The following is a 12750-nucleotide window of genomic DNA, read 5'->3' as shown; positions in this document are numbered from 1 at the left end:
ATTTGTGTGTTGGGTCCAAGAAAGACCCTCCGAGAACCTGTGATGGAATTTGCCACAACCTAAGCTGTTAGATCCAGTAGATCTCAAGAGGAATGGAGTGCAAAAGTAGAAGTTATGCTCTGGTTGACCCACAGCTGGACCACTGAACAGTTCAGAGTCAATTGCCCGTCAAATGTTTAGTCCGCAGTTTTTGTGGGGAGGATTTGCTCTAGCACACTGTCCCTTCATGTGTGTGTGTGAGACATTTATGGTCAAATATATCTGGTACTGAGGCTAGAATTAGCTCTTCTTAGCAAGAAGGTGTTGGTGATTTGCCACAGAGAACAAATTCTGGGCCAATATCATGGCTATGGAAAAGATGTGGGTTCAAAACAGGATCAGCCAAGGGTAATAGAAGAGACTTGAAGGCTGATGAGTCTATGATTATAGAATTAACGTAAAATTGTTATGTGAAGTCTGTCTTGGAGTATGGTGTACTTACTTTCAGTACAATATTGTTTATTCTGCCAAGCATGACCATAAGGCACTGGAGAAGAATTAGGCCGCAAGCCTTCTGTGCCATTCAAATAACTTTTCCTCTCAACTAATTCTCTTGCCTTCTCCCATAGCCTTTGACTCTTACAAAGCAAAGACCTATCAATCTCCACTTTAACTATATCCAATGACTTGGCCTCCACAGCCATCTCTGGCAACAAATTCAATAGATTAATTCCTCTCTCGCTGAAGAAATTTCTCCTCATTTACAGCATTTACTACTGAATTGCTGAACTGTTTAATTGTTAATCATAAATCGTCATCCCTAATAAGTAACTAAATAATCCTTATGTTTCTTTTCCAGGCTAAAGAAATCAGTGGGATAAAAATTATCACCTACTGCTCACCTCTGTATTTTGCAAATGTGGAGTTTTTCCGGAAGAAAGTGATTAAAAAGGTAAAGAGCCAACAATCTGGGACTTGTAAGAACTAAGTCACAATAATGCAAAATAGATACCGATGTCCTCGAGTAAAAGTCGACTTTTGTAGACCATTCTTTACTGTTATTTTGGCTCCTTATTTACAGTAAAATTCTGTCATCCAACACTTCAGGATTCCTGATGTCCAGAATTTGGCATGCTTACAACTCCTGAGTGTGAGCTAAGGTACTAGAATGCAGGCTCAAGGTGTTGTAGGAGACAGATTCAGGGATTCCAGATTTGAGAGATTTTACTTTCAACCTCTTCAATGCGCATGCAGAAGAACTGAAATCAAAGTGGCGTCTAGACTACTAATCAAAGTGGCATCCAGTAATCTGAAAAATCTGCTTGCCTGACTCCATCAATGTCTGAAGGGTGTCAGGTTATCAGAGTTCTGCAGAAATAATTTAAAGAAAGCCACATCAACCATGAACATCATACATGCCGTTGGTGATTCTGAACTCAGACTGTTAATGCCAGTGATGTGTTTCCTTGCAGTCGGGATTTGACCCAACCAAAGTTTTAATTGCCAAGAAGAAGTACCTCAAAGCTGCAAAGAAAGAAGAGCAGGAAATAGAGGACAGAAGGCCAAGCAATCTAGTCAACAAGGTATGATCAATTTAACCAATCAATAGCGGATAAGAGAGTTTAGAAGGTCAAGTACACTCAAGATCCAGGCCAATCCCTGTCAGAAGTTTGCATGCCTTAATCAAGTTTCACATTTTTCTACAACATAGAAACATAGATGATAATGTGGTAAATTGGAAAATAAGAGGAGATTTGATAGAGTTATGACAGGTATACTCAAAGTAAATCCAAGTAGTCTTTTTCCACTGAGGGTAGGTGAGGTACAAACCAGAGGACATGAGATAGAGGTGAAAGTGGAAATGTTTAGGGGGAACATGAGGAGGAACTTCTTCACTCAGAGGGTGGTGGGGGTGTGGAAAAAGATGCCAGCTGAGGTGGTGAATGCGGGTTCAATTTTAACATTTCAGAAAAAAGGATAGTTATGAATGGGAGGGTTTTGGGGGGGATATAGAATTGGTGCAGGTCAGGAGACCAGGCAGAGTAATATTTCAGCACAGACTAGATGGGCTGAAGGGCCTGTTTCTGTGCTGTGATGTTCTATGATCCTACGGTTCTAAAGCCATTAATTCTATCTAGTCTATGCCAGCCTATCTAATAATCAATTTTATTCCATAATTCAATTCAATGTTTCAATATCGGTAGATCTTTACCTACTAGTAATTTTGAATTCCATTTATAAATAGATTCTTGCATATACTTCTCACCAATTTAAGCTATTTGATTTAAGCTAATAAGAAATTTAAGTTATAGGTAAATCATTCCACCTATTTAAATCATCTTTAATTCTATTAAGTAATGATAAATAATTCAATTTAAACAAACTATCCAAATTTTTAACTATTCTTATTTATATGTTTATTTTATTATAATTGAATGTAATTGTGGTTTTAAACTTTTAAAATAAAGTATTAAAAAAAAGTCTATGCCAGCCAACGGAACAATCTTTGCATTCCAAATTCTTCTATTTATTTCTCCATAACCCCTCCTCTATCACATGCCCATCATCGATCCACCCATCTACACAAGAGAAACTTAAGGTTTCCAATCCATCACATTGCATCTTCGGGACGTGAGAGGAAGTCAGAGAAGCTGGGGGAACCCATGCTGCCATGAGGAAGATGCAAATTCCAAGTAGACAGAGCCGTAGGTCAGAATTGATCAGCGCTTGCTGGAGTAGCTGATACATATCACTGGTTCTCAACCTTTTTTTTTCCACTCACATACAACTTTAAGCAATCCCTATGCCTTTGGTGCTCTGTGATTAGTAAGGGATTGCTTAAGGTGGGTTGTGGGTGGAAAGAAAAAGTTTGAAAACTACTGTTTTAATCGACCCTAATTGATCTGTTATGTGCACGGTTTCAGAACTCCAAAGGAAATGGGCCAATGACAATTTTTCTCAAGCCAAATATTTCAATATCAATTTGGTCTAGAGCAGTGGATCTCATCCTTCCCTGTGTGCAGGGTGGAAGGCGTCCTCAATGATTTTGAGCACCCTCTTCAGACAACGATCCCAGTTTATCACATCATTGTGGAGGCAGGAGGCTCCAGTGATCCTCTCTCCCACTCTAATGGTCCTGCAGATCCTGTCTGTCACTCTTATGGCCCTATGAAAGGTGAGAAAATAGAGAGATGTCGATGCACCAGTAGGAATGGGAGAGGTACAGAGGGAGAGTAGGTTTCTTGAAATGTGAGGCTTGGGCCAACCCACTGAAGGCTTGCAAGATCTTCAATCCAACACATTAATTTCTCCTTTTTATCACAGCAAGTGTCCTTACAAGAGCTAGTGAAAGAGGTGGAAGCTGAATCGTCCATGGACTGCAATAATAACTCAGTCGATGAAGCCCCTCAAATCTCCTACATCACAGTCAACACCCCCAATGGGTTGCACGAGAGGATGGAGAAATCGACACTCGAGGCCGTGCACTCCGAAGATCCCATTAAACTTGCACATCCTCTCATTGACATTCACACGCTCATCCTGGACATGAGTGGAGTCTGTTTTGTGGATCTAATGGGAATTAAAGTTCTGGGAAAGGTAAGGAGGTGCATTCCGTCATTGTGCTGAAACTTCCCTGAACTTCCTGGGAAAATCAAACTGTGTTTGTCTGAGAAAGGAAAGGTACAGAAAATCAGACATGCTAAGGCAATGGGAGAGGGGCAGAGGGACATCAAGAAAGGAATTGTAATAATAAAGTGCATTTCCTGCACGAGAGAAATCTAATCAGACATCAACAAAACAGTGAAGAAAGTGAGAGTGCAGAGAAGATTGACAAGGATGTGGCCAAGACTTGAGGAGCTGAGTGAGAGGGGAAAGTTAAATAGGTTAGAACTATATTCCTTGAAATTTTTAAATTTAGACATGTCCATGCCGCCAAATTTACACCCAATTAATCTACACCATATGTTTCAAATGGTGGGAGGAAACTGGAGTCCCCAGGGAAACTTACACAGGCACCAGGAGAGCGTACTAACCCTTTACAGAGAGCATGGGATTCGAATCCTGACCCTGATCTCTGGTGCTATAGTGTTACGATAACCATGCTGCCGTAATTTCTTATGTTCTTTTGCTTTTATGAATTGGACCAGCGGCTTAGTGGGTTGCACTCATGTCTCTGAAGTAGTGAGATCTGGTTGACTCCTACCCCAGAGATTTAGCACAGCAGTCTAAGCAGTCAATATAGTGGTGCAAGGGCGCTGTGCCTTTATCACTAGGGTCAGGCAGCATCTGCAGAGAGAGGGGAGAACAGGGAGTTACTCTGCACTGTCAGATGGACTACTGTGAAACCATTTTGGAGAAGGGGGAGAGTAGATATACTAGGTGCTCCGGCCCTTAAAACAGACGATCTGGTGGTCACCTTGCTGAGTGCCAACTGGCTGCTGCTTTTCAGAAGGATTACATTTCAGAACAATTGACTGGCTGCAGAGTTCTTCATTGATGAGTAAGGAATTCAACAAGCAATTCTCTATTTCTATACAGATGTCAGACATCTGGTCACTTAAATTGTGCTTTATCACCTATCAAAATAATTTATATTCAATTTTGACATTGAATGAATGGTGTTGTTTCATCTATTGAAGCAGCTGGTTGGGGAGAGCAGGATCCCAGCAAACTGCGTGTTCTTTTCTCAATAGATCACAAGATACAGGAGCAGAAGTCAACCCATTGGCCCATTAACTCTGCTCCGCTATTCCAATCTTGAGCTGATCCATCTTCCCTCTCAGCACAACTTCCCAGCCTCCTCCCCATAATACTTGATGCCCTGACTAATCAAATACCTGTCAATCTCTGCCTTAAATACACCCAACAACATTACTTCTACAGCCACCTGTGGCAACATGTTCCACAGACTCATGATTTTTGAGTAAATACATTTTCCCATAACTCGGTTTTAAATTGATACCCTTTTATCCTGAAGTTATGCTCTCTTGTCCAAGAATCCCCCACCATGGGAAAGATCCTTGCCACATCTACTCTGTGTAGGCCTTTCAGCATTCCAAATGCCTCAATGAGGTCCCACCTAATCCTTCGATACTCTAACGAGTCCAGTCCAAGAGAGGACAAACATTCCTCATATTCTAACCCTTTCACTCCAGGTATCACTCTAGTAAATCTTCTTTGAACCCTCTCCAATGTCAGCATGTCGTTTCTCAAATAAGGTGCCCAAAACCGTACACAGCACACCAAGTGAGGTCACACCAGCGCTTTTTGGAATCTCAACCTCACATCCCTGCTCTTGTTTTCTATCCCTGAAAGCCAACATTCCATTCGCCTTCTTCACCATCTACTCAACCTGGAGGTCAACCTTCAGGGCGTCCTGTACAAAGACTCCCAAGTCCCTTTGCACCTCAGAATTTTGAATTTTCTCCCCATCTAAATAATAGTCTGCCCATCTATTTCTTCTACTAAAATGCATGACCGGACACTTCCCAACATTGTATTTAATTGTATTTCAGTAGGATGGGTTGAGTTTGGAATTGAATTGAATGAGTTGAACTGAATGGTTTATTGTCACATGTACCAAAGTACAGTGTAAACTTTGTAAAGCTTATCCAGACAGGTCAACCCAGAAATAAATCAAAGTGCAGGGTATAATGTGATAGTAAGCCAAAATGTTCAGAGTCTAGTTGATGGGACAAAGGTGGATGTAAGCCAATACAGTTCCAGAACATCAGCATTTACTAATGGCAGGTCCATTCTGAATAAGATGCCAGTACAAAGTAGGAATGCAAATTAAGCTGTTAAACAGAATTTTTCAAGGTAACGTTAACTGTATTCAGTCGCTTTTTGTTAGATGTTCTCTGCTGATTGCTTTCTTTGTGACTGCCTGTTTCCACAGATGTGTTCAAGCTACAAGAAGATTGGTGTGACCATCTACCTGGCCGGCATACGAGGTGAGAGCATTCAAATCTTCCTGACGAAGGGCCCCTTTACTTCCTGTGAATGTGTGTGACCTGAGGAGTTTTTCCAGTGCATTTGCGAAACATAGTGGTAGGCCAGAGAGCCAGAGTCTGTATTAAAAGTAGGAGTGTCTAAAACTGGAGGGCATGGATTTAAAGTGAGAGGGGAAAGATTCTAAGGGGACCTGAGGAGTAAATGATCCATACAAAAACTAGTTGCAAACTGGAATGAGTTGCCAGAGGATATTGTGGAGGTAAGAATATTTAAGAGACATCTGGACTGGTACGTGAATGAACGAGGTGTCTTAGGATAGGAAATTAATTCAGGGATAAGAGATAAGCTTAATGCTCAAAGGGCCTCTTTATAGGCTTTACAGCTCTTTGATCATGGACTACTCGCTCTGTTCTTTTTGTTCAATATTTCAATAAAACATCAACACTTTGAAATATGGAGTTGTAAGATTTGGGTTCTATGCACAATGAGCTCCTGACAATTTGATCCAAGACAACTACTAGTCCATGTAGCTGACCCTCTCCGTCTTCAGTAACGAGTGACCCAGCAAGACACACGGTTCCTTGATGAAGGCCTCAGGCCTGAAACATCAGCTATGTATGTTGGCCTCCTATGGACGTTGTAAGACTTGCTGAGTTCCTCCAGCATTTTGCTTTTTCACTCAGTTCCAAAATCAGTCGTATTGAGGAAAGTGTCCACCATGGCCAGAGGGAAAGACGATAAATAGGATTGTAACTATGTCACCTATCTCCAGCGAAGAAATGAAATGGAGCAGAAAATAATGGAAATAGTTAGCAGATCAGGCAGCATCTGCAGAGAGATATGGAGTTAACATTTCAGATCAAAGAGCATTCATCTGCAACGTTAGAAATAAGAGAAGGGAGGAAAAGGCAGAGAGAGATCAAAATGGAAAGTTTTTTATGATCAAGAAATTATATCAGATTTAATGAAGCCATTTTTTACACTTTTTTAGTGAAATTAAGTCAAGTTTATTGTCATCTGATTGTACAAGTCTTCTTCTTTGGCTTGGCTTCGCGGACGAAGATTTATGGAGGGGTAAATGTCCACGTCAGCTGCAGGCTCGTTTGTGGCTGACAAGTCCGATGCGGGACAGGCAGACACGTTTGCAGCGGTTGCAATGGAAAATTGGTTGGTTGGGGTTGGGTGTTGGGCTTTTCCTCCTTTGTCTTTTATCAGTGAGGTGGGCTCTGTGGTCTTCTTCAAAGGAGGTTGCTGCCCGCCGAACTGTGAGGCACCAAGATGCATGGTTTGAGGCGATATCAGCCCACTGGCGGTGGTCAATGTGGCAGGCACCAAGAGATTTCTTTAGGCAGTCCTTGTACCTCTTCTTTGATGCACCTCTGACACGATGGCCAGTGGAGAGTTCGCCATATAACACGATCTGGGAAGGCAATGGTCCTCCATTCTGGAGACGCGACCTACCCAGCGCAGTTGGATCTTCAACAGCGTGGATTCGATGCTGTCGGCCTCTGCCATCTTGAGTACTTCGATGTTAGGGATGAAGTCGCTCCAATGAATGTTGAGGATGGAGCGGAGACAACGCTGGTGGAAGCATTCTAGGAGCCGTAGGTGATGCCGGTAGAGGACCCATGATTCGGAGCCGAACAGGAGTGTGGGTATGACAACGGCTCTGTATACGCTTATCCCAACAAAACAGTGTTCTCCAGTCCTCGGTGCAAAACACACAGACACACAACCAGACATAACACACATACAGACATATGGAAGACAAGTATACAGTTATATAAATAAATAAACAAATAATGTTTCGGAAATTTGAGAGACTCGGAGGGTCAGTGTGAGCCATTTTCACTGTTTGTGGGAAGAAGCTGTTCCTCAGCCTGGTGGTGCTGGCTCTGATCCTCCTGGATCTCATTTCCGATGGGAGGAGCTGAAAGGAGCTGTATGCATTATACTTGTACATTAACCGTAGGGTATTGATTTATTTTAATTACCAGTGTTTGGCCATTGAAACCGTTGCTGCATTCAAAGGTAGTTTATGGGGTGATTCCTTGCGACACCTTCCAAGCAGACAGTTAGGTGCAGCCACCAAGGCAATGCTATGTGTGGTGCTCTTTGAGATGTTATTGAATGACACAAATAGCATTGGTGATAGAGGTGGCAAAGGACAGTGAATGAGGCGTCTTCGAGTTCGACAGCACAGAAATAACATTTCAACACAACTTGTGTCTATCAACCAAGCCATTGGCATGCATGCCCTCTATCCCTCTAAACCAGTGGCTTTCAAACTTTTTCTTTCCATGCACATGGCACCTTAAGTAATCCCTAACCACTGTTTTAATCATCCTTAATTGACTCATTATGTGCCCGGTTTCATAACTCCAAAGGAAATGGGTCAATGCCAATTTTTGTCAAGGAAAATATTTCAGTAATAATTGGGTCTAGATCAGTGATTCTCAACCTTCCCTTCCCACTCACATCCCCCTTAAGCAATCCCTTACTAACCAAAGAGCACTGATGGCATAGGGATTACTTAAAGTGGGATGTGACTGGAAAGAAAAAGTTTGAAACCACTGGTTTAAACCTTACCAAAGACTAAAAAGTAGGCAAACCATATCTAATACTCTGTTCCTCCCATACAACCGTTTCACCCTCCTCCTTTCCTCTGCCTCTATGTGCAACAAATAAAGGGATGGCAAATGGAACATGGGCATGAGGTGTGTCCCTGAGAATGAAGCATACCACACAGAGGAAATAATCATCAACTCATCAGCTGAAACATTTGATATGACGCATTAGATTAGGACATAGAACATGGACATTACTGCACAGTACAGGCCCTTCAGCCCACGACGTTCTGCCGATCCATGCAAACCTACTTAACAGCCTAGCCCTTCCCTAACTTCTGCTCACAGCCCTCTATTTATCCTGCTCCATGTGCCTGTCTAAGAGTCTCTTAAGTGTCCCAATTGTACAAGCCTCCACCACCACCCCTGGCAGTGCATTTCAGACACCCACCACTCTCCATGTGAAAAGAAATTAACAAGTCTCCCCAGACCTTCCTCCCCTCACTTTGAACATCTTATTTCTGCTATTTTAATTAGTGACCATTAAGAAAAGAATTATACACCTTAAAACATGACATAGTTGAGGCCCTTTAGCCCATGATGTTTTCCCGACCTATGTAAACTTAATCAACAAAAATCTAATCCTTCCCTCCCTCGCTACCATAACCATCTATTTTTCTTATTCTTTGGCTATTAGATCATACAGTGAAACATCATTTGCTCCTTTGAGACCCAGACCTGGTTAGCACAACACTATTACAGTACCAGCAATCAGGACTGGGGCTCGAGTCCCACACCGTCTGTAAGGACTTTGTATGTTTTACCTGTGTCTGCGTGAGTTTTCCCTGGGAGCTCTGGTTTCCTTCTACCATTTGAAACGTACTGGGGACTGTAAGTTAATTGGGTGGAATTGGAAGGCATAGACTCGTGGGCCAAAAGGACCTGTTACTGTGCTGTATGTTTACATTTTTAAAAATACATTGATGGAGCATTCATCTTCTTTGAGTTTAAGCCTTCACATTCCAAAGTTGCAGTTTTAAGTCCAAAAATTAATACAAGGGCAATAACTGCTACTTAAGAGCAGATACTTCAGCAATAAATAGCAATTGCACTTTGATTTAACACCTTTGACCGCAGTTTAAGTGTGGGTGGGTTTTATTGTCTTTTTACACTTATATTACTTATTAAATACTGATAATAGAATATTGATGGTACACTTGTACATGATGTGGTAAACCTATGCGCTTTGCTACAACATCTTACGACATCCCTCTTGAGTAAATTAAAACCAAAATGATGCGCATGCTTGGAATCTGAAACCAAAACAAAATACTGGAAGCACTCAGTGGGTCAGGCAGCATCTGTGAAGAGAGAAACAGCGTTAACGTTTCAGGTCAAAAGTAACTAACTTTGACTCTGTTTTGCTTTCCACAGATATCTCTTGCCTGCTCAGTGTTTCCAGAACTTTCTGCTTTTATAACATTTCTGTAAAAGTAACTTCATAGATTTTAATCACGGTGCGAAAAGGAAATTCCTTGCAGTGAGCCATTTCATAAGACCTTAAGATATAGGCCCATCAAATCCACTACACTATTCTATCATGAGATGTTCCATTCTCCCACTTAACCCCACTTCCCGGCCTTCCCCCCATAATGCATGATACCCTGAATATTCAAATACCTATCAATCTCTTTCTTAAATACACCCTACGATCTGGCCTCTACAGCCGCCCGTGGCAGCAAATTCCCAAGGTTCTCCACTCTCTGGATAAAGAAATTCCTCCACATCGCAATTTTAAATGGACACCCTAAAATCTTGAAGTTGTGTCCTCTTCTCCTAGCATGGGAAATAACTTTTCCACATCTACTCTGTCCACGCCTTTCAACATTAAAAATGCTTCTATAAGCTCCCTCCTCGTTCTTCAGAACTCCAAGGTGTACAGTCCAAGAGCTGTCAAAAGTTCCTTCTATGACCCCCTCCAATGCCAGCACTCCTTTCTTAAATAAGGAGCCTAAAACTTTACCTTGCACTCCATTTGAGGCCTCAACAGTGTCTTCTTATAAATCCTCAACATCACATTCCTGCTCATGTAACCTATTCCTCTCAAAATGACTCCCAACATTGCATATCCTTCTTCACTACCAACTCAACCAACTGTCCTTTAGGGTATCCTGCATGAGGACTCCCAAGTCCTTTTGCACCTCCGAATTTTGAATTTTCCCCCCATCCAAATAATAGTTTGTCCTCTTATTCGTCAAATCAAGTTTTTTTGTCATCTGAGTGCACAAGTACAAACTGATGAAACGGCGTTCTCCAGTCCTCAGTGTAAAACATGCAGACACACAACCAGACGTAACACACATACAAACAGCACATATGCAGGACAAGTATCCATACGTACAAATAAATAAATAATTATTGTTGAGAGTCTTGAAGGGTCAGTGTGAGCAGTTCCTTTGGTTCAGCAATCTCACTGCTTGTGGGCAGAAGCTGTTCCTCAGCCTAGCAGGTGTTGACTCTGATCCTCCTGGATCTCTTTCCCAGTGGGAGCTACTGAAAGATGCTGTGTGCAGAGGTGGAAGGGGCCCTCAGATTTTTCATGCCCTCCAGACAACGATCCCAGTAAACCACATTAATGGGGGTAGGGAGATTCCAGTGATCCTCTCTGGCGCTCTTATGACAAGTGGATTGACCTCCAATCTATTTCTATGCAGCAACCATACAAGACTGTGATGCAGTGGGCCAGGATGCTCTTGATAGAGCTCCTGTAGAAGGTTGACAATGGTGGCCAGTTGACATAATGGTTCCTTCTACCTCAAGAGCATCTGGAACATTACATACTCATTCATACACCTCTTGACCAAGACAGCTTAAGGAAATTGCAACTCAGTCACTACCAAATCATTCGACAACTCAGCCCAGTGAGAAAAACAATCTCATCATAATTACAATCTTCCTTTCCACTGTGAGTCATGAACAATCGAATTCCACGTAGGTTAACCACCTGGAACAAAGACCCTACTCAGTGGAGCAGGAAGCAGAAACCCTGATTTGACCTCAATTTTTACTTTATTTTGTTTATTCATTTTTGGAGATGCAGGAATCTGCTACAAAGCCACTAATCGCCCTTGAACAGATGCTAGCAAGGCTACTTAGGACTCAAGGTTCAAGATTCTTTTATCATCATGTAATAAAACATTAAATGTAATATTAAAAGAATACAGAGTCACCATTAGCCTGGCACCCGTTAGAGCAGTGGTTTCTAACATTTTCTTTCCACTCATATCATTTTAAGTAATCCATATGCCATCGGTGCTCTGTGATGAGTAAGGGATTGCTTAAGGTGGGATGTGAGTGGGAAAGGAAGCTCTAGACCCAATTTTTACTGAAATAACTTGCTTAAGAAAAATTGTCATTGGCCCATTTCCTTTGGAGTTATGAAACTGTGCACATAACAAGTCAATGAGGTACGATTAAAACTTTCTCTTCCCACTCACATCCCACTGGAAGCAATCCCTTACTCATCACAGAGCATCTATGTAATAGGGATTACTCAAGGCTGGTAGATGAGTGGAAAGAAAAAGTTTGAAAACCACTGCCTGAGAGTAAGAGAAGCTGAGTGCCCTTCTGCAGGTCTGGAGATGCACGTCAGCCAGACTAGGTGAAAAGGCAGATCTTCCCCCCACCCCAACCCCCCAATCGAGAGGATCACTGAGTCAAGATGGGTTTTTAAAACTAATTCACCAGGTCCGGGTGCATCCATTGAAAGAAATACAGTTGTCATTTCTTTCCAAGTATGCTGCCTGACCCATTGAGTTCTTCCAGCACTTTCTGAATCATTTTCCAATATCTTCTTGATTACCTCTTTTAGAACCAGAGAACACACAGCACAGAAACAGGCCCTTCAGCCCATCTAGACTTTGCCAAACTATTATTATGCTGAGTCCCATTGACCTATATCCGGACATAACTCTCCATACCCCTCCCGTCCAAATTTTCTTAAATGTCTAAATCGAGCCTTCAGGTGCCAGCTTGTTCTACACTCCTACTGCACTCTGTGTGAAGAAGTTGCTCCTACTGTTTCCTTTGAACCTTTCACCCTTAACCTATGACCCCTGGTTCTCACCAAAAGCTTGCTGTATTTCCTCTATCTCTAGCCCTCTTCATTTTGTATACCTTATCAAATCTCTCTCATTCCCTGATGTTTCAAGGGATAAAGTCGTAACCTGTTTAACCTTTCCCTGTAACT

General features: G+C 42.0%; 1 protein-coding gene and 1 long non-coding RNA gene across 5 annotated transcripts in view; one reads left to right on the top strand and one right to left on the bottom strand.

Annotated features, from left to right (window-relative positions):
- Positions 1 to 12750, bottom strand: part of LOC138765201 (uncharacterized) — a 249914-nt gene that overhangs the window by 46102 nt on the left and 191062 nt on the right. The gene's annotated exons all lie outside the window — the stretch shown is intronic.
- Positions 1 to 12750, top strand: part of LOC138765198 (solute carrier family 26 member 9-like) — a 121442-nt gene that overhangs the window by 83894 nt on the left and 24798 nt on the right. For all 4 annotated transcript variants that reach the window (XM_069942137.1, XM_069942134.1, XM_069942136.1 and 1 more), the window contains 4 exons: positions 839 to 931; positions 1452 to 1562; positions 3304 to 3576; positions 5879 to 5933. In XM_069942137.1, coding sequence (XP_069798238.1) covers positions 839 to 931; positions 1452 to 1562; positions 3304 to 3576; positions 5879 to 5933 — 532 coding nt within the window. The remainder of the gene's footprint in view (positions 1 to 838; positions 932 to 1451; positions 1563 to 3303; positions 3577 to 5878; positions 5934 to 12750) is intronic.

Source organism: Narcine bancroftii, chromosome 5 (assembly GCF_036971445.1).
Source record: "Narcine bancroftii isolate sNarBan1 chromosome 5, sNarBan1.hap1, whole genome shotgun sequence".
Taxonomy (NCBI): domain Eukaryota; kingdom Metazoa; phylum Chordata; class Chondrichthyes; order Torpediniformes; family Narcinidae; genus Narcine; species Narcine bancroftii.
This window is presented reverse-complemented; position numbering and strand designations above follow the sequence as displayed.